Source organism: Oculina patagonica, chromosome 3 (assembly GCF_052425735.1).
Source record: "Oculina patagonica isolate OP01 chromosome 3, crgOcupat, whole genome shotgun sequence".
NCBI lineage: Eukaryota > Metazoa > Cnidaria > Anthozoa > Scleractinia > Oculinidae > Oculina > Oculina patagonica.
In genome coordinates, this window is record NC_135760.1 from 21705325 (window position 1) to 21732854 (window position 27530).

General features: G+C 37.8%; 2 protein-coding genes and 1 long non-coding RNA gene across 3 annotated transcripts; 1 reads left to right on the forward strand and 2 right to left on the reverse strand.

Annotated features, from left to right (window-relative positions):
- Window positions 1-5174: 5174 nt before the first annotated feature.
- On the reverse strand, window positions 5175-13257 carry LOC144645299 (uncharacterized). Its single transcript, XM_078504821.1, has 8 exons — window positions 13085-13257; window positions 12373-12477; window positions 10604-10798; window positions 10449-10510; window positions 8526-8742; window positions 7605-7885; window positions 6720-6972; window positions 5175-6355 (listed from the first exon to the last, which is right to left on the reverse strand). The coding sequence occupies exons 2-8, from the start codon at window positions 12449-12451 to the stop codon at window positions 5175-5177; spliced, it is 2268 nt and encodes a 755-aa protein (XP_078360947.1). The 5' UTR covers window positions 12452-12477; window positions 13085-13257.
- A 408-nt stretch (window positions 13258-13665) lies between these two features.
- LOC144645412 (uncharacterized) lies at window positions 13666-20145 on the forward strand. The gene is made up of 3 exons (XM_078504988.1): window positions 13666-13820; window positions 15829-15970; window positions 17771-20145. The coding sequence occupies exons 1-3, from the start codon at window positions 13785-13787 to the stop codon at window positions 18481-18483; spliced, it is 891 nt and encodes a 296-aa protein (XP_078361114.1). The 5' UTR covers window positions 13666-13784; the 3' UTR covers window positions 18484-20145.
- Window positions 20146-24083: 3938 nt separating this feature from the next.
- Window positions 24084-26933, reverse strand: LOC144645514 (uncharacterized). Its single transcript, XR_013569296.1, has 3 exons — window positions 26684-26933; window positions 26326-26446; window positions 24084-25422 (listed from the first exon to the last, which is right to left on the reverse strand). It is a non-coding gene; the product is annotated as an uncharacterized LOC144645514 (long non-coding RNA).
- Between the last annotated feature and the right edge of the window lie 597 nt (window positions 26934-27530).

The window sequence follows — 27530 nt, forward strand, 5'->3', positions numbered from 1 at the left end:
ATGCGCAATGCAATACTAGGGAATCACCTTAAGGTGGACATCTTTCAAAACGTAAAAACTAGTGTCCAGGTCAGCGCGGTCTGAACGCTGACCATGTCCGTTTAAATTCAGTATTTTGATACAAGCACGATCTTTCAAACGAAACCTTCTGAACAGAACTATGCCAACTTAGTTGATAATTTTTAGTTTTATTCCAATTGATCTACAGGCCTTAGGTTGCCTGGGAGACACATTGCAAACTTAACGGAAAATAACTGAACATTGTTTAGTCGGCGAATACCATCGCGAAGTAACGTCACTGTATGGCTGTAATAAAGAATAAGGTGTCATTTGAGCCTCATTCCTTCCTAGACAGTAGTCTGTTAGGCTAGTTTCATTCTTTTGGGAAGTTTTGAGCTACAACATCATAACATCTATATTGAGCGCAGAAAGAAATATTAAATAATGTCCCTCCGGCTTCAACGAATTCAACATTTTGAAAGCTTTATACCTAGCTATAAACACTTTTCGTCCAAAAAGAAAAGAGCCCTGACGCTTTACCTGTACAATGGCTCCTGATTATTGCATATATATTTTTAAAATTAGAACTCGTACTTACGCTGATTCGAAACGGACGTTTGTATGAATAATTTGAAAAATCCTTTTCGGCCGGAGTGACTCACTTCGCCAGCCGGCGTTACCTTGTTTGATAAAATAACAATATAATTAAGAACATTTTCAGGCTAAATTAAAATTGCCCGTTAAAGAACGTCTAGTCTCAGCCCCTCAAAAGAAGGCCTTAATTCTAGCACAGGGCATTATAATAACAGTTTGTTTTAAGAAATGTTATCGCAAGATCAATACATTTTCAATAAAAATATCTGCAGACTGGCCCATATCTCTTATAGCAGGCAGCTAGAAATTCCGCAAAGGAAGGGGCCAAGTATTTTTGCCGACTCATTGTCATAAACTTGTTCAGTGGCTAGTCGTCAATACGGAGTCATTATAGCCAGTATATGTACTTCCTTGATCTATCGCCTGCACGAAACCACAAGACTCATAAAAACAAATAATAATCACAAACGCATTATTGAAAAAAATCCAAAGGTCATTTTGAGCAGTAATATAAGACCATATAAGGTTTTGTGGGACCTTCCATTTCCTTATGATGGCAATTTTAGATTGCACGAAACATCAAACAGCTAACGCAAACTGTGCTAAAGTAACTGAAAAACATATATTTCTCATTTCGTAAGGGCTGACAATCAATCATTTATATCTAACATTTGCAGATTTAGTAGAATTAAACTGAAAGAATTAAAATTGGGTAACCGTTTCGTCGATCCATTTAAGGAAGCCGTCTTCCACAACATACGGACTAAAATCTTTTAGCTATTTTGCTGCAAAGACTTGGAACTCATTACCAGAAATTATAAAAACTGCGACATCACTAAATGACTTCATTACAGCAATCCGACAATGTACTTTTAGCTAAGACTTTTTATCATTGGGGAGGGGGTGAATAGAACAAACTTTGTAAATTTGTATTTTTATATAGTTTTAATGTGTAAGTAGTTAACGGATATAATAATATTGTTATTTCTATTTTACTTATTTTATTTTTATTTTTTAATATATATTTCACTTGTTTCTCGAAGAAACTAGCTTGTCTTAGCTATATTAAATTCGAGGATAAATAAAGTTTTATGTATGTATTTTATATGTATCCATCATGAACTTTTACATATCTATGATCGCTCTGCATTGGACTGAGGGGACAGCGTTAAGGCCTCTGGTACATGCATTTATACAAATCTATGCAAAATTTATACAAACAACACATCTGCTCAAAACTATTTAAAAAAACTTACGTTGAAAAGATGAGAGAGTGATATACTTCAGTGCTCTCTAAACCTCTTGTCTCCTTAGATGGTTGTTTGTCACTGACTGTTAGATCGTATATCACCGGTTAAATCTTAGTTCACCAAAAATGGAAGTGGTAATTTCTATTACACATTAATTTTAGTTTACTATTTATTAATTACTCAGTCAGACAAGTTCATCATGTACTCGCTTCTTTTGTACGACATTGACGGTGAATTTGACGTCAGAAATCTTTAATTACAACCCACTTCGAAGCCACTTGTCTTAATGACTATTACGGTACGATTGTGGATCATGAACTCAACTTTCTGAATTAAAAAAAAAAAACTAGAAATTTGGTTAAGATCCTAACCTGACAGAATTTAAAGGCGTTTATTCTCACAAACTTTTAAACTTCTAAATTTATCGTTGCGTATATTCGATTTTTCTATTCACATCGAGCATCATATGCAGCTGACTTTCTTTTGTCTGTGACGTAAAATGTTTGAAACCTTTTTAATCCAGTGAGCCCTTAAAAATTGTGCCCGGGTTGTTTTTTAAAGGCGGATAAAGAACAAACAGACTATGCTTTGAAGATGTCATGACCAATGTCTTATAATTGTGCAATTTTTCTCATCGTCGAAGACCTATTATCAAACCACCATACGCCCCCCTGACGCAATCATGCTATCAAAAAACAATATCGTGGGCTAATGTGAGGCGATCCGAACAAAAACAGGTGATGGCGGAGCCGGTTCCGCTGGCACACGTCAGCAAATTTTACCTTAGGTTAACGTGGCTGAAATGTGAAAAAAGGAAAAACAAAGCAGTTTAAATTCAGTATTTAATTTGATACTAGCACGATCATTCAAACGAAACCTTCTGAACAGGTCGAACAGAACTTTGCCAACTTAGTTGGTATTTTTCGTCCTTCCAGCCTAGACAGTAGTCTGCTCGGCTAGTATCATTCTTCTGGGAAGTTTTGAGCTACAACATCATTGCATCTATATTGAGCGCAGAAAGAAATATTAAACAATGTCCCGCCGGTTTCAACGCATTCAAAATTTTGAAAGCCTTCTACCTAGCTAAGACTTTTCGTCCAAGAAGAAAAGAGTCCTGACGCTTTAACGTATACAATGGCTCCTGATTATTGCTGTATATATTTTACAATTATAAGTTTTTTTGTATTCTTCTGTTAGAAAGATGGGCCACGAAGTTATCAGTGTCTGCCAAGTGTTTTACTCTAAAACGAAAGCCTTTACTTTACTTACTAACCTCTATGATCAATCCATTGGGGTGTAGCTGAAGACTGTTTTACCCCAGAGGTACGAATTCGAAATTTTATGATAGGTTTTACTTGCTGGCAAAGCTCTCCTAGATAAAAATTAAATGTTATTATGCGAATTTCATTTCTTGACGACTAGTTCTTGTATATTTGAGGCTACCATGAAAACGTATCGAAAAGAATCGAACATACTGAGTGATACCACAACGCGAATTTCAACTTTTAACGTACGAGGATCGAATCCGTCAGTACCATATAGAAAGCTCTCGCAAACCAGGGTGTGGTGGAGGAAATCAGGATAGATCTTTGCGTTTAGACTAGTACTGTTCAAGAGAAGGAGGCCATTTTTGTGTGTGTGTGTGTGTGTGTGTGTGTGTGTGGGGGGGGGGGGGGTAGTTGTTAGGGTTTGTTTATTGTCTGCAGTTTACATTTCAAACTGGCCGAAATTATGCCGCACTTACGGTATACGAGGACGGACTGACTCAAATTGGCAAATATATACCACTAAATGGTAATGATAATGCGATCATAGTGCATTTTCCAACTATATGGTCAAATGTGTTTCAAAATTCAAGTTAGTGTTGAGACCGCACCATTCGGGCGTCAGCATGTAAAAGCTGCTTATGGTAACTACAATCAGCTCCAGCTCATGATCTCACCAAACTCACCTTCCCCATGAATACGTACACATGAACTGGCCAAAACCACACCAGAGACTAAGTCCTGAACTCTTTTCGAACAGTGTGTGCCACCTTGGGCTTGAAATATCTCTTTCACGAATTCGGGACCTTTTGACTAATCATAAAAACGTAGACATGTACACAACTTCCGCCATCAATACTCTAATAGCTCGAGTCTATAAATGGTCCACCCTTTACGCTCAGACTGAGACATTTAAATTATTTCAACACGGGCAACCATTTTAACTCGACGTGAAAATAATAATTTGCTTAGGAGTTGTGTAAATTTCTTTCCTCATGAAGTGAAATAGTTTACATAGGCCTAGAATGGGTGGTCTTTCTCCATACAAATATCGAAAGAGTGTAGACTTTTTGATGCCGTTTTTGCGCTCCAGTTTACTCAGGCTAACAGACAACCATAACTCAGATAAATACCACACTAGGCCTCTATATTTCAGCCAGGTTTTGATTTTCAACTCGTGCTAAATAAACACGAGCGATGAATGAATTAAAGGGAAAATATTTTCTTGCTCAATTCTAATTTTGTCAAAATGCGTCTTACGCAATTAGTGCAAATCGAGGATAGTTCAGAATTCAGGTCCCAGTCTGGCATCCATAAAAGGGCACCAGAAAGTTAGCAAGTATTTGTTTCATTTGTTGCCCGGTCCAAACGAAGACAAAGTGGCATGCGGTTAAACAAAGACCTTATTTTGTGAGTAGAGCGGTTTTCACTTGAGTGTCGAAAGTAATTCGTAATTGCTTTGGTTTTTGATCATACATGATCATTATCATTTTGCATTACTTCGCTTAGTGATTGGTTTAAAAATCTCGCGCCACTTTCTTAACCAATCAGAAGTGAAACCAAAACCAATCGTGACTCGCTCACATACGTTTTCCCGCGCTTAGCGTCGGTTACAAGTATTTACTTTGCGTTTTGATTGGTTTACTGGATTGTTCAGTGTCTGTTTTGATTGGCCAGAATGATTGCTTTGGTTTTACGACACTCATTTGAAAACCGCTCTATGCAAAAAAGCAAGTTGCGCATAAGATCAAAGACAGTACTGGACGACAGATTCTGAAGCATGGAGACTGAATTGTTACTTCAGTATTGAAATCAATGGCAAGGAATGCCAGTCTTTTGCAGGTGCATGTTGAGACAGAGTTAATCAGTCAATCAGTTATATAAGTTTATTAAAATACTACTTGTATTTCCTCTAAAGAATTTAATACAATTGCAGTTCTACTTGCTAATATGGTAGTAACTTCAAAAACAAATCATAAATTAAAAAGCTGCCCAGAAAATCCCTCATAGTTTTGGATTACGTATAATCTACATTCCAAAGTTCTGTGGGAACTGATATGGCTTTTCACCTGTGAGTACGGAGGTGCTTGGTCAGATTACCAAGCAGGTTAAACGCCTTGTTACATTGAGTACACTGATATGGCTTTTCACCTGTGTGAGTACGGAGGTGTGTGGTCAGATTACTAAGCCGGTTAAACGCCTTTTTACATTGAGTACAATGATATGGCTTTTCACCTGTGTGAGTACGGAGGTGTGTGGTCAGATTACTAAGCCGGTTAAACGCCTTGTTACATTGAGTACACTGATATGGCTTTTCACCTGTGTGAGTACGGAGGTGCTTGGTCAGATTACCAAGCTCGTTAAACGCCTTGTTACATTGAGTACACTGATATGGCTTTTCACCTGTGTGAGTACGGAGGTGCTTGGTCATATCACTAGAGTTGTTAAACGCCTTGTTACATTGAGTACACTGATATGGCTTTTTACCTGTGTGAGTACGGAGGTGAGTGGTCAGAACACTAGAGTTGTTAAACGCCTTGTTACATTGAGTACACTGATATGGCTTTTCACCTGTGTGAGTACGGAGGTGCGTGGTCAGATTACCAAGCTGGTTAAACGCCTTGTTACATTGAGTACACTGATATGGCTTTTTACCTGTGTGAGTACGGAGGTGAGTGGTCAGAACACTAGAGTTGTTAAACGCCTTGTTACATTGAGTACACTGATATGGCTTTTTACCTGTGTGAGTACGGAGGTGCGTGGTCAGATTACCAAGCTGGTTAAACGCCTTGTTACATTGAGTACACTGATATGGCTTTTTACCTGTGTGAGTACGGAGGTGCGTGGTCAGATTACCAAGCTGGTTAAACGTCTTGTTACATTGAGTACACTGATATGGCTTTTCACCTGTGTGAGTACGGAGGTGCTTGGTCAGATGACTTTCCTGGTTAAATGCCTTGTCACACTGTGTATACTTGTATTGCTTTTTACATGTGTGACTATTAAAGTGTGTGGCCAGAGACCTAGCGTCGCTAAACGCTTTATTACATTGCATGCACTGGTATTGCTTTTCATCTGCATGAACCTGGTGGATGTGCATGTTAAGATGATTAACTGACATGAAGTTTTTCTGGCACTTTCCACATTCCCAGTTTAAAGTCCTGGATGAACAGTGCTTCTCATGTCTTTGAAGAAAGTTTATTGACGTGTACATTCTCTTACATCCCTCGCATGTGTAGGCATTACCTGAAAAATAAGTAGCAAATTTCTTTAACAAGCTATTCATGTCAACATTGTAAACTGATATTGCTTTTTTTACGCTTTTCAGATAAGTTAAAAAAAAATAATATACTAGCTCAAGTTGGGATCTCAATTCACTAGGGCGGTTTATTTACCATTTCAGCTGTAAATATAAGTTGACAATAAACTAAGTGTTTTAATTGCGCGTCGACGTAGCATAAAGCTTTTTTTTACTCCAATTTTGTCCAGCAAAGCAAATTCCACCGTCTTATGACGATGTGTTTGTAAATGAATATTCAGGCGTTGTTGAATCTGAGATGGAGATTTTTAAGTGAAGATGAACCTATTACTGACTAGTGTGTAGCTGTACCTTTTCTTTTGCTCTCTTTGTCATCAATGATAGAGATCCCCAAATCTTTAGCATAACTCTCTCCATACCATACCAGTAATTCTTTTCCCGGACTTACAGACTTGTAAGTTCGGTAATAGATCTCGCCTCTAAACTGATAGGCTACCAAGTTCTGCTCATCCTCGCAGCGAGAGCAATTTACATAGGGCATCCAGTTGCTCTGACTCTCATCTCGACCATCCATGAAATGACTGAACTTGCCATCTTTTACAATCTACAAATTATGTGAAAATGACACAGCGTTTTTAAGTTTTGACTGATTCGGAAAATTGTAATAGGTGTATTCTAAGTTCTCAGTTGTTGATCTCGACTGTTGACATGAAGCAAAATTATGAAATTAAGTTGCATTCTACTCCTCATAATGCTCTAACAGACAAGTGCCGGCACCCGGCACAAAATGTTGCCAGCTGGAGGACTGTAGTGGAATAGCTTCCCAGTCCTAGGGGTGCGAAGAATTGCTTGTAGTCGCTTTATGCTACAGAAACCTGACACTTCCATCCAGGGGGTGCCAGGTCCATGGCCAGCAGCTCCATTGGTGAATCATTTTATATACGCTCGCATGTCTTGTTTTATTAATTTATTACATCGGCGATTAATAAACAATGAAAAATAGCAATAATCTATCAGTATGAGAAATAACTAATTAAAGACAAACCCAAAAGGACGGTCAGTGTAGAGTCACAGACCCGCTATAAAAACAAATCACCTTTAATTTTTTGAAAAAAGCATGGCATGAACAAAAAACTGATATATGATCACAAGCATGACAAAAAATAGTTGTTTGAAAAATGGACATTCAATACACGTAACTATCATCTGGATCGTTATCTTTATGTAATACACTACCTCCCACATGTAACTTGTATTTGTTTCATCTGTTATGTGCTGCCATCCTATCTTTTTTCCTTTATATGGACCAAATCGTACTCCTTTTGGAATTTCGGCCGTGCTGAAAACGCCTAAACCTGCTCCAGGAATTGAAGAATTACTTATTTCAAGGACTGTGGGAAGTGAAGCCATTGCGGATGACAAGTTAGAATTTCCCTCTTGAGTTTTGTCTTCTATGATTTGCAAAGGCCCATGTACTGGACAATCACCAAAGTGGAGGTCTTGACACTCTTCGCAGACTAACACGCGCAATAGAAATACCAAAAAATAAATAAATTACCAACAAAATGTAGGACCCAAACAAAAACATTTTACAAAAGAGAACTGAAATTACATGTACAGGTTTTCTGTTGGATGAGAGCGAGTGTCCTGATAGTGACTCGTTTCCCTTTCTACTGAAATTCAATTGACCGGGTCTTGAAGATTGAATTGAAAGTCACAGTGTAACCACATTATATTTTAACAAACGTAACTAAAAATAACGGCAAATAGTTGAATACGCCGTATTTTGCGAATGTCCCAATTAATCAGTCAACGTCTTTTAAGGAGGCTCAAAACAATTTTCGGTACTTTCCAGCTCTCATACTTTGGTGCCGTGGGTCAACTCAAGGGTGTTTTAAACAGGTTATACCGTTATAATGGCTATCAGTGACGTCAAGAAAATAACCAGAATTTGTTTGTCAATGATTGGCATTTGTTTTATACCATTTTTGTCAGTAATGGTAACTGATGAATGTTTGTAGGATTGACCCATCCGCCAAACGCCAAACAATTCCACCAAACCATGTTTTTAGTGTATCCGAACTTTTATAATTATATCAGAGATGCGCGGTATAAAATGATCAAAAAGCAAGCTGTATACATCGACTATAAACTTACAGATGTAGTGGTCATCATCGGGAACTTCAGCCTCGCAATAGGAATGCTTTTTTCCTCGAGTGGCGTACTGAATACGTTGCTCTGTTGACTTTTTCTTTCCACTCTTTGCCCCTTGCTTCCTAGAAATCGAACCTTTCTCTATTGTAGTGAAGTCTAGTTCTTCTCCCAATCTACCAAGCTCATCAAATGCGCTAGAGCCATTCTCTTCGTTCTCCACCTGTATTGTACACAACAGCAAACGACCATTAAATTAACAAACTACAGTCAAACACAATCCTCTACAAACTGAAACATCCGAAAGCGGACACATCCCCCGTAAACGGACACCAAACAGTGGCCCCGTTGATTCCTGATACTCGATAATACAGTTTTAAACTCCCGCAAACCGACACGCCCAGTAAACGGACATGAACACCTTTTTATTGTCCGCAACGACTAAAGATTCCTCTCGGAAGCGGATTGCAAAGGGGAAACAAGACAAAAATACTTTAAAATCAGCTTCATACATTTAACTGTACATGTGACGCTGAAAAGCAAAGTAAGGTATGGAGTCGTTTTGATTCCAGTTAACAGTCACCTGTAGACATCAAAGAACATAATAACATCACGTTTTGTCTTGTTTGACTTTTCTTGGGGCAATATTCGAACATTACTGACATCATTTTGCCCCATCTATTGCTCACATTTTTCTTCCGACCTCCTGTAGGGGGGACACCTCTAGTAAGCGGATACGTACGCTTGGTGTCCGCTTACGGAAGGTTGGAACGTTAAAGTTCTGGATGGGCACCGAAATATGATATGTCCAAGAGAGTAGGGCTTTCCACAAGTTGCTTGAGATTTCCCAAAAAGTTGCCCGTAATTTCTCAAAAAGTTGCTCAAAAGTTGCTCCAAAAATCCAAAAAAGTTGCTTCTGATACCAAAAGTTGCTCGAAAGTTGCTCCAAACGCTGCTTCTAATCAAGATAATTTCTCTAAATATACACCAATTTCCTTCTGAGGGTAAGATTTCTAAGCAGTTTTATGCAATTTTACAGCAAAAGAAGTATCTTAATAACATATTAAGAGGAAAATTTGTTAACTAACAAGGATTTCTTTAACTGAGAAAAATCGTGAAGATATTGATGACGTCATGTTTGCTGACGAGTTTTGTAATGTTTTAATGCAGAAAGAGCAGAAAGTTGAAACGTCTTCAGATGTTCCTCGGAAGTCTTCGGCAAACTTCGTAAATCTTCGACAACGTTTGTATTGCCTTTGAACAACACTCGGATAACCTTCGGAGATCTTCAGTCTGGAAATTGCCCAAAATGCCACAAGGTGCTTGAGAGGAAAAAAGTTGCTCTAAGGGGAAAAAGTTGCTCGAATCCTGAAAAGTTGCCAAAAAGTTGCCGAGCAACTTGTGGAAAGCCCTACAAGAGAGGGCCAGCTTTCCCATCCCGGGTACAAAACAAAAAATATAAACAGTATCCAGTGCGTAACTAAGTGCTGATAAAAACTAACTAGGGTATCCACTGTATAAATCAGTATTTATCCAGTGGATAGCGTCATCTATAATCCATCCATCATATCTGGCGATTAAAGCCGGATAAAGTATCCTAGAAAATGAGCGGGTAGCTGCTTAGTGCGTTCTTAGGCTCACAGCTAGAATGTAAGGAATCAGAATTAAAGAAGCAGATTGCCAGATGTGGATAAGAGATCGAACCGCAAATAGGTAGGAAATGGTTGATATTTGCCGGCCAGGTCAATGCGCGCAATATTGCAGATAGAGGACACACGTTGCGCGCAATGTTGCAGTTAGAAAGCAATTTAACAATGTCAAATTTCAGGGATCAGGCTCACGCCGGTGTAAATTATATCAAGACATTGCGCACAGTAGAAAAGTCGGAGCAATTATAGCTACTTGTAACAAACCGTGAATTATTATTACCACTTTGCTTGGTTCCTTTCTTTCTTTTAGGACAGGGACGGTCTGAGGTTTTGGTCTAAAATCTGCAAAGGATAGCAATAGTCACGTTGTGTCTTCGGAACAAACTATTTCTTCTTGTTAGTTACAGTTCACAAAAGTAAAACTAGCTAAGCTACCTGGAATAAACCTTTTTATCATTTTCTTTCGTTTTCTAACTTCTTCTGATCCTGGAACCCAATCTTCATCACTGTCATCACTGCTTTCACTTGCACTTTCGCCCTCACGTTCAACGGATAAGGTTTTACGCTTCTTAGCAGGTGTTTTACGAGGACGACTTGGGAGTCCAGCTGGAATTGCAGGGACAGGAAGTCCTAGAAAAAGAACACAAGTATTTGGTCTTTGAATAATGTAGTTGATGATGTTGAAAGTTTGAATTGCATTGCAACCCAAATCTTCTAAATCTTCCACACAAAAACCAAAAGTAAATTTTTAAACTTTTTAATGAACATTAAATCTTACACTTACATTTAAACAAAAGTGGTCTCAAAATTCTTCTCACGCTCTTTCATTGTTGGCAAGGTCACGTGGTAATTCTTAGCCTTAGTAATACTCAACAGTGTTAAAGCCACCTTTAATTTTTGAAAATTTAAGGTGGCTCCGAAACTGCTCCGAGGAATTTTTTTACCTTTACAAAAAGTTGTTCTTTAACATGCTGATCATTATTCAATTATGATCAATACCCATAATTTGTTTATTGTTTATTTGCTTTTTGATTGGGCATTTGTTTGGCACCATTTTTGTGGCATCAATTGATAATCACTAGTACCCCGGGGGGATACTCAAAAAAGTTTTATACGGGGAGGCTCCGCCCCAAGTTCTAATTCCTGGCTTTTATATACCATTTTTGACAGAAATTGTACCCCTTTCGTATACCTTTAACTGAAAAAAGGTACCCCTTTCATATACCTAAGAAACATGGCGTGGACTTAAAATAAGACGTTTTCTTGTCATTTTAATGTAGCGCTTAATAAATTAAAATAATTCCTCGCGAAGCGAGGCCGAAGGCCGAGCGTAGCGGGGTGTATAATTTTGTCCCTCAAAGGGCTCAGGCGGGATGAAATCTCGTGTGGAGTTTACGGTCATATATATATATTTGTGAGCTTGGTGTGTGGCGGAAATGACGTCACACGGCCGCGCGCTGGTGGCCTAATGGTGTAAGCGTCGAACTTGAAATCAGATCTTCGGGACTGAGGGCGAGGGTTCGAATCCGGCTAGGGTTTTTTTTTTTTTTTTTTACTATTATTTTTTTTGTGGGTTCGAATCCTGAGCCTTTCATTTTTATCGTTTTTCTTTTCGGATTAAAATAACACTGATTTCCCTCAACGCCTATTCAGGCTACAAACTGCTGGGTCTGTAATCGTGCAGTTCGTTGTTGTTCAGTTTCTGTTTGTATTCTGTCTGCTGTATTTTGTCGAAGTGTCGTTGTTGTTCAGTTTCTGTTTGTATTCTGTCCGCGGTATTTTGTCGAAGTCTCTGTAATCGTGCAGTTCGTTGTTGTTCAGTTTCTGTTTGTATTCTGTCTGCTGTATTTTGTCCGTTACTAGGCAACAATAACCCAGAGCTTCGCGAGGCCCTGCGAGTCACGTATTACTAGTACAGCCATAAATTGCGTCTGTTCGAAATATTTTAATTAAAGGCCCTTTTAAACAGCCAAATGACAGATTTAGATACCCTTTCATATACTTAAACTTGTGAAATCCCTACCCTTTTATATACCTGAAGCCTGAAAAAGGTACCCTTTTCGGGCGGAGCCTCCCCGTATAGGCCATTATAGGGAGTACCCCCCCCCCCCGGGACTAGTACTGACCCATTAAAGTATGAGAGCTCGAAAGTGCTGGAACTGTTGTCAGCTTCCTTAAAATTCTAGTAGTTCAAAAATACTCACCCAGGCTTTTCATGAATTCATGGTTCCTCTTTATATTTCTCAGTCGCAAAAGCTCGTATTCAGACAATGTTCCATTCATCTCAGCTTTTTGCTTCTTCTTCTAAACTGTGAACAAAATGCAAAGGGTTCGGTTAAAATGATACACATGCAGTGTCAGAGAGTCAAGCCTGTTTTGAAATTTGAAAAATTACCTCTTGACTTCAATTCGATTTTATCAAAAGAGCATTGAATGACCTACTCTTGGTCTACATTCCAAAAATTTATCAAACCCACCCCTGAATGGAAAGCAACGTCTGCCAGAAAGCTTGTTGGTTCAAAATATTCGATAAAATTGTAAACCTCAAGAATGCAAACGTCCTTGAGACGCTGACACAAAACGATATTACATTAATATTTTACAAAAATTTACATTATCCGACAAACCGACATTGACAAACAAAACAATGCAGAAACCACTTTTTTATCCCACTCTTTGACATCAAATTTTTACACAGTGGCTCGCGGTTCGAAGGTTGTCGTTTTGTCACCAGTCACGCTGTAAATTATTTTGCTAACACTATTTAACTGTCCCGATCGAAAAGCCCTCTAATTTGTCTGAATACATGCTACTGGTAAGCTTATTTTATTTTGTTTGGCAAAGCAACTTGAGCTTCTTGATCCCCCCAGTAGTCGAATGAACTTTTCATTTTCAATTGTTTTTTAACAAGCTTACCTTTTTTCCAGTACTGACAAATTTTCGGTGTCCGAAGCCCAGTGGTATTCCAAGTTTCTCCTAAACCGGCGTTACGGTTCTAAACAAGAACAACTTCACTTTTTATTGATTTTCGAAGAAGAAAATTTGCAAAGCCGCAAACAGAAAAAGTTTTCCGAACTCAACTCGAAGAAAATTTTTTCCCCCAAACAACGTCATCAGCTACAAAGCATCTGATTGGTCCGCTACTGGCAAGAAGAAGAAAGGGCGGGAAAATGAACCTGCGGCCGCGGGTTGCATTTGCAGCATTTTTTACTTTTCCGGGGAGGAGTGGGGTAGAAGACATTGAACACATGAACCTCATCATAAAAGAAGTTCGAACATTACAAAAAAAAAAAAATAATTAGGCCAGTAACCTTCCAGATTAGTCACAAACTATAAATGGAAAAGGAAAAAAAAAGTGATTTTAAGAGATTGATTTGGGTCACGGGATATTGCGTGTTTGTTTATATGCATTGCGCGGCTACCAAGCTGTTGTTTTCTTTCGAGCTGTTTATATGCATTGCGCGGCTACCAAGCTGTTGTTTTCTTTCGAGCTGAGCTGTACAAGGTGTGAATTTTAGTCCCTTTTGCTGAATTATGGTTTTGGCACCCACGATCTTAATTCATTTCCCTGGCTTTTAAGCTCTGTGGGTTATTCTCCTGTTCTCTTGCCGTTTCAATGAACTTCATTCGTGATTTACATGAAGAGTGCATGGTAAGTAAATTCTAAGCTGCGTAATTCGAATGTTCATTCACTGAAATATCATAACACTTTATAGTGGACATTTTAAGTGTATTAATTATAGTATTCAAGCTTACAATATTTAAAATTCCAGCCATAAATACGAGCTGTAAGCCCTGCAGGCACGAAATTATTGTATTTAGTTTAATTTCAGTACACTTGGATGCATCCATGTGGCGTTATGCTTTCCATGTTCTAGTTTTAACTAAAAGTACATTTTAATTTTCATGTTTGTTTGTATAAAGGATACCATATAGTAGTTTCTGTACAGTTAGCTTTATTTAATACACTTTGGCTGTATATCTGGTAGTTTAAATTCTTGTGTGATGGGAAAATAATTAGCAGTGAAGCAGCAAGATGAATAGGGAGGAAGGGAGCAAGGGAGTGAGGACCTGCTCTAGAAATTCCAACCATTTTTGAAGAAAAATAGGGAGTATTTGTAGCGCTGATGGTGCAAGCTTCTAGGGGGGTCTGGTTGCATATTTCCCCGCAAAATTTTGCAATTTTAGGTTCTCTCAAATGCCGTAATTTCTGGCATTTGGACATCATTTCTGAGTTATTCTATAAGGTCTTTATTCTTTTCACAGACATTTTCGGTTCTTTTCTTTACTGTTGTTACACTTAGATTGCAAGAAATACTAAAGATTTGTAATTTTTTCCTTGTTTTCAGAATTTCTTGTTAAATTGGGAGAATCTGATAAAAATCGGGAGAGCGTGAGGTAGCGCATCAAATCGGGTTACTCCTGACCAAATTGGGAGGGTTGGAATCGCTGCTGCTCAAAGAGTAAAATACAGAGATACCAGCCCCCCTAAAAAAAATCAAAATTGGGATATCACCAATTTTGTGCAAAGAAATTATTACCTCTTGTCAACTCCAAATAATTGTTGGTCCAAAAAAAAAAAGTCAGCTAAAATTGTATGTCCACATAGTGATTTCCGTGAAATACTTACAGTACTGCACTTTAAACACTTTGCATCTGGGAAATTTGAAAACTTGTCAGAATAACCATAAAATTTAGTCTGTATCTGGGAGAACCCTGAATGGTCCGAGAGAGAGAGTTAACAGAGTTAAGTAGTTAGTCTCCTCTACTAACTATGGTATGTCTAATGTGTTGTTCCATGCAGCTGGAAATATCCGTTTGTCCCCTTGGAAGGTTTTTTCGGTTGAACCCCCACCTGCCCTTCCAGAAATCTATTCCAGTTTAGCTTCAAACCTTTGCTCTAAAAAATTTGGCTTTTGAGATCTCCCATCTCTCTCATGTTTCCAGTGACCTTTTGTCTCTAAAGTGTGGGATTGTGGAAAAACAGCTCATTTGTACCTCATTAAATAACAAAAGATAACAAAACAGCTTATCTGTTAATATATGCCTTGTTCCATAATATTTATACACTGAATTAATTTTCCACAATCCTGCACCTCACTCCCTTTTGTGGGATGGGTGTGGACATTTTCTAGGAACAACACAATATATTCTCTATAAAGCAGGTGGTTACTCACTAGTTTCTCACTTTCTCAAGGCTTGTTAAAAGTCCTTTTTGAAAGGGTAAAAGGTAAAGGTAAAGTCTGTGTCCGAGCCAAGTGGCCCATAGAGCTGGAGCTTATCCCGGTTTCCATAACATTAAGCACCTAGGAGTATTGCTACTCCCCCCAGATGGGATGCTAGTCCATCGCTGGGTTACCCCCCAGCAGTGAATTCGCCGGTACCCATTTATACACCTGGGTGGAGAGAGGCACTGTGAGAGTAGAGTGTCTTGCCCAAGAACACAATGCAGCGACCCTGCCAGGCCTTGAACCCGGGTCGTTCGACTCGGAGTCAATCGCGCTAACCATTAGGTCACCACGCCTCCCCTCCCCTTTTAGAAAGGGGAAGCTAGCTTATTTCAAAAATTGTTGACTATTTAATCTTGAAAAAATTTCATGTTGCTTTCCATACATAATTTTAATTATGTTAACTACTCTTTGTGTTGCTGTAATTTGCAGGCAGGCTGGACAAGACTGAATTCATCCCTCAGGGGAAATCTGAGAAAGTTATCAAAGTCATTAGTATTTGTCTCCGCCAGGAATCCTGAATCAAAGTTAACGTTTGACACAGTGATGTCAGAGGCAAAACATGCAACTATTGGTATGTACATGTACATGTTTTCATGATTGTGCAGTTCCAGAAAATATATCCATACCCACCCCATAGATGGTCATTGGAATTCTGTGGGGGTGTGAGGTCTTAAAAGCCAAAACGTTTAAGGAAAGTATGGGTCTTAACTGGAATTTCCAGAGGGGTGGGGCGATTCAAACCAAAGAGCCTTCTGTAGGAGAGATATGGATATTGTTTTTAAGCTTGAGACAGTTTATATTCAAGTTGTAAATTATAATTATACACTGGCCACAAAAATTAAGGGAGTGATGAAAACAAGAAAATGATACATGTGTATCTCTGTTGACGTTTCTCCATCAAATTCAGAAGATAGATTTATATTTTGCCCGCAGGAAACCTTGTCAACCCTCTAAAGACAGATGACCAAAAAAGCCTTTGTTTTAACCATACGTAACATATAGCCTGCTAGTCCATGGTGCTTCCCAACATACATATTTTGTAAAAATGGGAGTTTCACTGACTACTCACTTGTAAATTGTTGCTTGCAGCAACCTGTTTTTTTTTATGAGTGAACCATCAGCTAGCTGAGTAGAATACCATCACTGACTAAATTAACTGGAGCTGTATTAGTAGGGGTGGTGAATAGTCCTTCAAAAAGTGTGTGTCTCGCAAAATTTTAGCCAAATTTAAGGGGACTCGTCGTCTCAAATTTTTCTTTGACACCTTCTCAGAGTCTCAATGTGGGAGATAAGGTGTCCTTACAAATCAGGTTAGCATATTGGACCACAGATTGAGTGACCTCCTTCAACCTTGACTAGGGGTAGTGTGCCCCAGGGGGGTACTCTGGCTTGTAAATGACGGGGATGATCGAAGGATTTTTTTGGGTTTGAAATTTTTGATTCCGGGATTTTTTGGGGTTGGAAAATTTGGCAAGTATTTTTTTGGGTGACTTGAATTTAATAAGGGATTTTTGGAGTATTAATAACGTGCTAAAGTGCCTTGGCGCGGCCTTGGCGTATTTATGTTATGATGAATAAACAGGCAAACTCAATAAATTGACCCCTTCTGGCAATTTAGGGGTAATTTGACAAGGGGTTTTTGGGGGGGTTATTTTTCAGGTGTAGGGAATTTTTGGGTCATGTCCGGAAGACTCAGGGATTTCTTTGGGTCCTGAGTTTTGCCTCCATTCGATCATCCCTGTCATGTACATAGCTCAGAGTATCTCCCCCCCCCCCCAGATAGGGGTAGTGTATTGGAATGTGTTCTTGACTGAAAGAGGCCTAACTCCCACAGTGCCTCTTTCCACCCAGGAGAGTATATTTAGTGGCTACCAGCCATCTGAAAGGGAAACCCTGATGAGTTGCTGGGCACTAACCTGTAAATTATAGACAGATAACTTGAATCCCATCTTGACAGAGTAGCATTATAATACTGATAGGGGTGGTGAATGGTCCTTCAAAAGTCGGTGTCTGGCAAAATTTTAGCCAAATTTCAGAGGTCTTGTCGTCTTGAATTTTTCTTTGATGTCTTCTTGGAGTCTTGATTCCTTTTGCAAGCCTAAAAAGGTCTTGGGCTTGCAGAAAAGATATCAATGTCGCCATCTTGCAAAGTCTCGCATTTACAATTTGACACCCCTACTGATGATCACTTCATGCACAGAACCCAGAATAAATTCTGCCACTGGGGGCCACTTGGCCTGAGTGTGACTTAAGCTTTTATCTTTAACTTAACTTTTTATTTGTAGGGCCTCAATAGCTGATTCAAGAAGCATTATAATTACTTTTTACCTCTGTTTACTTTGTTAAAATGTGTTGTTTTTCTTTTTTTCAGTTTTGTTTGGTGAACAGCACCATCAGCCATCAATCCTCAAAGCTCAACTCTGTGTTCTTGAAAGAATGGTCTCTCAGACTGCTGAACAGTCGCAAGGTGCACTCACTGTCACTGTTGTCATGGAGATGTTCAACCTCGAGCAGCAACCTTTGCTTGACGCATATCAAGCCAACAAAATTTCATTAGATGAACTGAATAATAAATATAGTGGGACCGAAGGCTTTTCACTGGAGCATTATGGACATATTCTGGAAGTTTCCAAATTTCTTGGGGTCAAGCTTGTGGCTGGCTTTGTTCCAAAACCATTTTGTAAGATGATTGTCCGAGAAGGAAAAAACCAGGCTTTGGAGAAAATTGAACAAACTGGAGGACCACCCAGAGAATTTTATGTCGACGGCTCTGAGGATCATTACAGATACTTTCAAGGTTTGATCAGTGGAAATCTCGACCAAGTTGTGGACAAGTACCGTCATATATTCCCTGCGCAGGTACTTAGAGATAGTGCATTTGCATATACAGTCATGGATATTGTTCAGAAGTCACATGGACAGACAAGAGTTCTTGGGATCTGTGGGTCAGGACACCTTGACTACAAATTTGGTATCCCTGAGAGAATATCGCCAGAGGTGCCAACATTTGTGCTGACTTCTCGTGCTCAAGATGACCCTGTAGAACATAATGTTGCTGATTGCATTTATCAATATACATATTGAGGGATGTAGCTAAGAAAAAAACTAAGCCAGCTCGACCATCAACAAGACAAGTCGGCTTTTTTGGCCTTTGCACCTTCACGTAATATATCAAACACGAGAGGCAGTGTCTCACTGAGATACCCAAACACCAAGAATAAAGTTTAAAATATGACGTGCAGCGGAGTATTTTTGACGAAATTTGAAGTGTTTGGATAGCCAATGAAACACTGTCTCGAGTGTTTGATATATCTTCTCAAAAAATAAAAAATACGGAGTAAACAGAGAAATAAAATCGTAAAAATCTATGCTAATTAAAACCAAGTATCCAAACCTCCTTCACAGTTATGATTTTCTTTGTATTAACTTGATGAATTAATTTAACAAGTTTGAAAAAATTACATCAAGTCTTTTTTCCAGTGAAATTTCAAACGGTGATAGTTCTCTTGCAGCTGGTGAAATTAGCCGATAGCCAGCTTAATTAGCTGCATCTCTGCATATTATCCCTTAAAATCAGTTATAGTATATCAAAGTTCTGTTATAAAAGGGGTCTAGTCTGGGTCTAGTCATCTAGTTATCTAACAAAAGATAAGGTGTCAAATTCAAATTTCATCAAACACTGTATAGTTAGTACCGACTAGTTAGAAGAAAGAAAATGAAAAATGAAAAAAAAAAAAAAAAAAAACAAGGGCAAGGTGGGTTAAACCTGAATATACATTTTTTAGTGAAATTTCGTGACGACATTGAATGATTAGGGGAGCACCAAAAGCATTTATTACTTCTCTTTGGAGAAATTGGGTTTATTTCCTTAATTTATGTATGGGAACTTACAGTAAACATTTGAAGTCATTTCTGGGGATAATTGGGTTATTAAGAATTTTTATTAAATAAATTACATAAGCATTACTCAAGGATATTTGTTGGGGGTCTGAAAAGCAATTTGTACAGTCAAATATTTTTTTAGTGGGTTAATTACAAGTTACAATTATTTGGGTACTGTTAGTGAGACTACATAAAGGGTGACAAAGTGTAGTTAAGGCCCCGTCCACACTGACCCCGGTAAATTTGAAAACAGAGAAATTTAAAAGCGGCGCGTAAAATGTTTTCCGTCCACATTAACCCGGGTAAATTTGAAAACGATACGCTTCTTTGGTGAGCGTTTTTGAAAAGCTCCGTTTTCGTAACCGAAAACGCCGTTTCAGTGTGGACGGTTGGCCTAACCGGGGCAAAAAGATGCGTTTTCAAATTTACCCGGGCCAGTGTGGACGGGGCCTAAAGTTGTGTTGGACATGATATTGATAGCCTTTTGGGTAGAGAAAGTTTTCTGAGTGCACTGGTTTCAACCAGTGAAAGTTATGTAATTGTAATAAAGAATCATGTGAACTGCTGGGCAAGCTTTAAATTTTATTTCCATCTCACACAGAGAAGATAAAAGTTAAGTAATATATTTCACCAAGTCGTGCTTTGCATTTGTCATTATACACCGGCATAAAAAACATCAAATAAGTATATTTTGAACAGCTGTATTTATATGCTCAGCATTTGTCGATGTATAGGTGAAAAAAAAAGATTAAAGATAAAGTATTTTTTGCATTTACCATGCACAAGGTTCTGGTTTCATGTAATATGTAAAGGGTGTCACATTGGGAATCGTAATATTTGAAATAGTCACGGCAAATAAATGCAAACGTTTCATATCTCAGTTGCTTTTGTTTATCTTTTAATTACTAATTTTAGTTCTTTTGCTATCCGGAGAGAAAAGTCGAGAAAATGCGCAATGTTGCAAATAGTGGATACATATTGAAATTGATGTGCGCAATTTTGCAGATAGTGGACACGTTGAAATTGTTGTGCGCAGTGTTGCGGACAATGAACGCACGTTGAAAATGTTGCCCGCAATGTTTCAGACTGAGTAGAAAGCGCGGTATTATATGTAATCTATATGCACTTCTACAATTGCGCGCAATATTGTGCACTGCAAATTTTGAGTGCAATTTGGACAATGCGTGCAACATTGCACTCGCGCGCGATGTCCCATCTGGTATGTCTATGCTTGCACGTCTTCACTTTCAGTTTACTTCCCTTTAAACCCTTACACAAGTTGAGTTAATTCACTACTCAGGGGCGTTATATTGAATAAGAACGGCGAGTTTAAAACAAAAGAAGTTGTCACAAATTCCAAGTTGGTTCCTTTTGTCGCTATTTGTCGTGACCGATGAGCTCGAGTACTAATCTCACTTTTCCGCCTGAAAAAAATCAACAGGCTGTCGAAGGCTGATAAAGCGTGATATCTACCTACCTGTTTTAGCTTAGTTTTGTAAGCAAAGGGTTATAACTGTTCACTACAGTATTTTGTACTTCCTTGAATTTTTCTAAACACGAATTTTCATTTTCTGTCGGGGTGTTTTTTACTCAGAATAATTTTCTTTCGTCTGTGTCAGTTTGAGCTTTGGTTGAGTTTTTTTTATACATATGTTTCCGTCCCTTCCCCCTAACAAATATGATGGTCCCTCCCCTGCAGCAAACTGCACAAAAGGCAACGAAACCGCGCCTTAAAATTTGCACGTGCTGAATTTGATTTTGCAGGAGTCAATTTGCATTTTTTGCATCTTTCCTCGTGGTGAACGGTTCTCTTCTTGGAACGGGAAGAAAATTTATTTTGGCATTAACCTTGAAACTTTCAGTTGTAGAATTCTTATACGAGGTACAACTTTAGGTTGTGCTTCTCAAGAAAAGCAGAGAATGTTTAACAAGCATGGAAGGCTGAAGAAGTTTATTGAACTCCGAATTCAATGCATACAGGTAAGAACAATGCAAACTTCGCACAAGAAAATTTAAGCGCAAGGTAAAAGCAGCAAAATTAAAACGTGTTTTGATGGATAGATAGCAAATAAGTTATCAAGGTGAATCACTAAAGTGCTGCTGTTCCAGAGTTTACCTTAACGACCAAAAAGTTTCAAAGTTTTATCTTGTTTAAGTGCAATGAACTTGCATGCATGGTTTAATAGATGGCTAGAAATAACGGCCACAATTGGTGATTCATTCTAACATTGCAACATTCATGATAAATAGAACTCACTTTTCTAGTAAACATTCTGATGACAATGTTTAACTTGTAGATAAGGAAAACAGACAATGAAGAGTTCAACTTGAGCCAAGTGAATTTCACATGGGAGGACTGAACACCATACACACTGCAAGGACGGATGCTGAACTTATTTGTCAGACTGTAGATGCTCGATAAAATGGTGAGTTATATACAGAAAATCTCTGTTGTTTTAATTAATACGAAGACGCATTATAAAAAGAAGTTTTCAAGCGATAAGGCGATTACATTTCTTATAGAGTAAAGTTCACGCGCCGGTATTTTAAGCAAATGAAATTTGGACGCAATTTCCATTCAACCGGCACATTTTGTGTGCGCAAACATCCATTTTGTGAGCATCGTTCAGGATACCTGACCGTTTTTTTGTGAACGTATTTGACGATAAAGTTCAAACGTGCAACGAAAGCTTATTTTATAGAGCGTCTTTTGGGCGCGAGTGGGAGAGAGGAGTAAATTGTGTTTTAAAAGACTACTGTAGGGACAGAAGTAACTGGAAATTCTGTCCCAAGATTGTTTGAAGAATGGCTAAATAACTTGCAAAGAAGAAACAAAGAACACTGGTAAATTCCTGGGGGAGTGGGATGGGATGGGTGGGAAGGGGGTTCTGGTTCATTTGATTCTGGGATTAGCTAGGGAGGAGTAGAACATTGAATTCGGGACGAAGCAAATTTTAGCTATGAGAAAACTTCAATTTTTCTGTGGTCGTTTGTATTTTGATTCAGAAAATTCTTTTGTAATTCAGCTTAACATGAATTTCAATTTCAACGTTCTCTATAATTGGCGAAGTTTAATGTGGAAATTTGCAATTCCCCAGGGAATATACAACATTCAGATTTCGCTTGTGCAAATGGTTTCGTATATTTTTAAGGTTACTTGCAGGAAAAAATAATCGTATTTAATTTTATTTTGTTTGGGTAACTAATTACCGCTCTTGTGTGTTCCATTTTAGTGCTTGTGGCCGTGAAGAAGAAAGAAGAATCCGAAAATAACTCAAGCAAGAAGTTAGATGGCTCTTACAGTGAATGCTTTATACTTCAAGTGGTGGATTACTGAGTAGGTTTATTTAAGAAACTTTTTAAGTGGCTAGTTTCCAATATGATCGCTGGCGATGCAAGCTAGGTTTGCTTCATTTTGGTCGATTAAGTTGCTTTACGCGCCAAAATTTCTTTCAGGTTTTTTTTGTCATCTTCTTGAAGCGAATGCAAACAGCCCTGCGTCAAATTTATATTCAATCTCGTCCCAGTTTTAACACGTGGCGGCCAGCGGTCACATGAAATCTCAGCCTTTTCAGTAAACGTTCAATCTCGCTGTTTCGTTTTCTGATCGAGTTTTGTTAGCAGAAAAATTGAAAAAGTTTTTTTCAAAAAGTCCTTTTTTTTGTCGTTAAACAAAAGAAATGTTGCTGACTTGAGAAACTGATATTTGCAAGAGCGTTACACTAGACTAATTTATTTTCCAAAAAATTACAAGACTTAGTACGCTCAAAACCTAATCAATATTCATTCATTTCTGCCAACGAGATTAGAAGTAGCCGAAGAGTTTTCGAAGCAATTTGTTAGAGTTATTTGACGAAACTCGTGACAAAATTAATATTCAAGATCTTATTGTCTGAACAACTTATCAAATTAAATTTAGAGCGTGAATTTTTTCGGTCGTTTTGCGCGAGTTGCAAACAGAGCGCTAAATGCAGTGTTTGATGAAGAATCCGAAGGTAAATAATTTCTGCAACATTTGATTTCTCAGTCTGCAAATTTAAGATATCTTGCAAATATTTTACTGGTGAACTTTGAGGAATGTAGATTTGCTTGAAAGCGTGTAGTCTTATTTTTAATTTTCCGTACATTTGTGGTAAGGATATTTTCCGCGGACTTTAATTGGACTCGAATTTTCAGCCAAATGTATGGGAAAATGAAAACACGACTACACGGCGCTTTCCAGCGAATCTACGTCGTTCAATATTTATCAGTAGAGTGTTATGTGAGGTAGTATCAAGTTTGCAGATTGGGAATATTTTGGAAATCAACGGGAAGTTTTTTTTCGTATCGTGTTCCTTGCTGGCACTGTATTTTGCGTTATGTTTGTAACTCGCTCAAAATAACGGAAAAATCGCCAACTTCTTTGACGTAATTGTTTAATTTTTGTTTCACGGGTTGTGTAAAAGTCGCTCTAGCAAATGTTTTTAACAAAATAGTCCAAAAAATATGCACGTTTTTGCTTAAATACGTCGCCAACAATATTTTAAAACACAGTTATTTAGTTTTTCTCTACCAGTACTTTATTTAATATTTCGTTCACAAACTCAAGATATTTCACACTGTTTATTGATAGTTAGTTATTTACCGATACTCATTGATCACTCTTGGACTGGCGGCTTAGATATTTTTATTCTGTAATTTTAACTAAAGCTTCTTATTACTAGCTTGAACTTGTGTATACTTTTGTAAATAGACTTTAATTATCGTGTTGTTTACTACAACTTGTAAATAGTTAAAAATACAAATAACCAATAAACGTGAACTTCAATAAACAATTGTTTTGTTTCTTTTATTGTCTAAATCAAGTACAAAAAAGAAATGTGCGCTATTAAAGGGGCCTGGTAACTAGGAGAAATGTAGGCTATCTCTTTTAAAGAAATTTGACTAGGTAAGGTTGCCGAGAAGAAAAAAATTCTGCACTTTTAAAAAGGGTTCTGATATAAAGTCAAAACATAATCTTGCTTTTGATGGGACAAAACCATTTGCAAACTGCACAGATTTTTCCCGCCAAAAGACTTAGAATATTTTTTAACTCTACATCAGGCTCCGTTCAAAAACGCAGACTTTTTTCCAAGGCAAAAGTTTTCCCGCCAAAAGACTTAGAATATATTTCAACTAAAAACCAGGCTACATTTAAAAGCGCACGTATTCCTGAGAAACATTTCCTGCTAAAAGACTTAAAATATTTTTCTACTAAATACCAAGCTACATTTTAAAGCGTACTTTTTTATAAGTAAAATTTTCCCGCCAAAAGAAGTTTTTTTAAAGTTTCAGAATTAATTTTTACGCATTATACCGAGATCCACTGTAAAGCTCACACCTTAATTCCGGGGATATATGCACCCACAAAAAACTAAACCTCATTTCGTTCTTCTTAGTACCTAATAAAACGCGAACTGTTTGCGACTTTCTCTTTCTTCGAGATCTTTAATCTCGAAAACTAGGCTGTCAAAAAGGCTCCGAATTTTAAAATAATCTGCGACCGATTGTTCAAAAGCACGATTTAGCTAATTAAAAGAGGTAATTAAAAGATCGATTTATTTTTAATCCTGGATTAGCGTTAAACGGCTTTCGAACAACTGGACGCCCAGGGAGTTTGAGTAAGGAACACAACGATAGTGAAGATTTCGGACCCATTTTGATTAATGCAATTGCAAAACGAGTTTAAATTTTAACTGAACATCTCACGATATATTATCCAGATCAATTCTATTTGTTTCTCGATGATAACGCTCAAATCTTAATAGAAGTATGAGAGATTACACCGCCAAAAAGAATTTAGTAAGTTAAATTTCGAGCCGTCTATGAAATATACTAATATCTTTTTATTCACACGCAGCGCCATTTTACTGCTTATGAAAATTAAACTTCTCAGTGACATTCGCGTTGTGTTGTCGTTGCCTATTGCTTATAAACTCCCTCTTTCTCTCTTGATATCCTAAATTTTAAAGAAAGACTTAAATAGTAGAAATGTCACCTCTTGATCCTTTCCTATTCCTAAAAGCGTTCATAAGTTCAGTTCTTAGCTATATCCATGAGTATTGTCTCCTTAGCTTTCTGTGTTGATCCAGTCTGGCAAAGTCTGTGAGCAGTTTTCGTAACCTGAAATAAAACAAGGCTCAGTAAGACGTTAATTACAGTGAAAATCATAAAATCGTGAACACTTTTATCGATCTTGGATATGAAAATTATTGCAGAAAACCATCGAATGATAGCTAAAAATGGTGGAAAATGTTAAAACATGGACAGTGATGGAGTCAAAAGTTTGGAACAGTTTGACAACTGGTTTCTCTAATTTTTCTTTCTTACTATAATTTAGGCGTTCAGGGATTTCGTATTTTCACGGTAAGGAGGCTCACAGAGCCGGTCACAGTAGATTTTTTTAGCTTTGGGGTGAGACATTTATAAACGATAATTACAATACCACACCCATGTTACTAAATGACATTATGACCATAGTTTTAGTTTTTACTGGTTTCCAAGCAACAGAGATTACCATAGCAAGGTCAGTAGCAGTATCTTTTCTAAATCAGTTTTGAAAACTTATCAAAAACCTTTAAAATTGTTAAGTATTGGTGCTTGACCACTTGTATAGAAAGTTTTATAAAAGTCTTCTGAGCCGGTTCGTTTTGAGTAAAACAACATTTTCTAAATTCCCTTCAATATCTTTGAATAAATTGAAGCTACAGCTGTCTCATTCAATTAGTTTGAGCTGTGTATCTCAAGACCGTGCCCAAGCCTAAAAAAATACAACAGGCCTGATGTTCGTACGTTGTACGTTCAGTGATGATGTTATTGTTGTTACGTTGCTAATTTGCTGTACTAGAAGTCGAAAATTTGGGAAAAGAGAAAATGCCACTTGCATTAAAATCCAGCTGTTCTTACGAAAATCAAAATCTACACACAACTGGCGCGGAACATTCTTTACTGTTACGCGATTATTTCACAATAGTTTAGCATTTGTTTTCAAGGAAACAGATGCGCTACACAAAATAATGCACCTACCAATCAACAACAATCCGTGAAGGCTTTCCATAACTCTTCTTTTAAATTTCCTCTGCTCTTTAATTTTCAATGTGGTAAGTTCAGAGTCATTACTCAATCACCATGCTTTGACTACGAAGACCTGTTGAAAAATCAAAAGGCGTTATTACCTTACAATTTTTCTGATGTGAGTTGATCGTGCAAAGATACGTTTAATTTGATTTGAACTAATGGAACAACGCCATTTAGATGTCAAGTGTGTGTGTCGTTTTAGTCTTCTCTTTTAGTAGTCTTGGCGAAATAATGAGTTTTTTTGCAAGCAGTTTAGATTGTAGTTTCCAAGGAAACAGTGAGATACTATACAAAATGACGCACTTACCATTCCAAAGAATCCTTTAATACTGTCCATGATCTCTCCTTATGAGGTATTCAAAAACTGCGTAGGGTGCGAAGATCTGTTGATAAAGAAAACTACCGTTAACACTAGCTGGGTTTGCAATTTGTCAAGTAGCTTGCAGTCATATTAGACCAAGCCAAATTTTGGCAACTGTGCCATTTGGTCCATATTTGATTTTTCCTGTCGTCATCGTCATCATCATTATCATCATCATCATCATCATCGCCGTCGTCTTAGCAATTAAAATGACGTTATCGTTTGCGTCATCATAACGTCATGTTGTTGTTGTCATTCATTGTGCATTGTTACTAAAATGGAGACGTTTATCTTGCGGCGCAGCGATTTTGGACGCGATGATATTGCAGTTGCTAAGAAAGACACAACGGGATTTCAACCTATAGCCTTCTAAATACTTCTCTGAATGATCTACCACCGAAAACAGTAAAGGAGATTCATGATCACTTGCCAATCTAAAGAAACCCTCCCCCACCCTCTTCTGCACAGGTCTTAACTGTAAGCCCCTCTCCTTTCACGAAGAATTTTAAAACCCAAGAAAATGTCTTCAAAAACGCAGGACATTTTTTTAAAAAAAGATTTAAAGAATTAATTTTCACTTCAGTAACAACCTCAGATGAGGCTCAGCGAACTGTGCAGAAATGAAGAAAGGGGTTTTATTTTGTCGTCCGTGAAAAGTAAAACTGCATGCCTTCAGTCAGAAACGGTTTTAACTAAAAAAAAAACGGCAGTTAAAATCAACAATATTCATCATCTATCACCCTGGGTAAACTCACATTCCGTTTATAAAATGCGTGCGCAAGGTTTCAAAGGT

Bases quoted from the DNA above. Each gene is read 5' to 3' on its own strand.
- LOC144645299 (XM_078504821.1), bottom strand. From the start codon at position 12,451: ATGAATGGAACATTGTCTGAATACGAGCTTTTGCGACTGAGAAATATA. The intron at 10,511-10,603 runs GTAGCTTAGCTA...TATCCTTTGCAG, and splicing joins GATAAAAAGGTTTATTCCAG to ATTTTAGACCAAAACCTCAG. The intron at 6,356-6,719 runs GTACAGCTACAC...CTTATTTTTCAG, and splicing joins CAAAGAGAGCAAAAGAAAAG to GTAATGCCTACACATGCGAG.
- LOC144645412 (XM_078504988.1), top strand. From the start codon at position 13,785: ATGAACTTCATTCGTGATTTACATGAAGAGTGCATG. The intron at 13,821-15,828 runs GTAAGTAAATTC...TGTAATTTGCAG, and splicing joins ATTTACATGAAGAGTGCATG to GCAGGCTGGACAAGACTGAA. The intron at 15,971-17,770 runs GTATGTACATGT...TCTTTTTTTCAG, and splicing joins GGCAAAACATGCAACTATTG to TTTTGTTTGGTGAACAGCAC.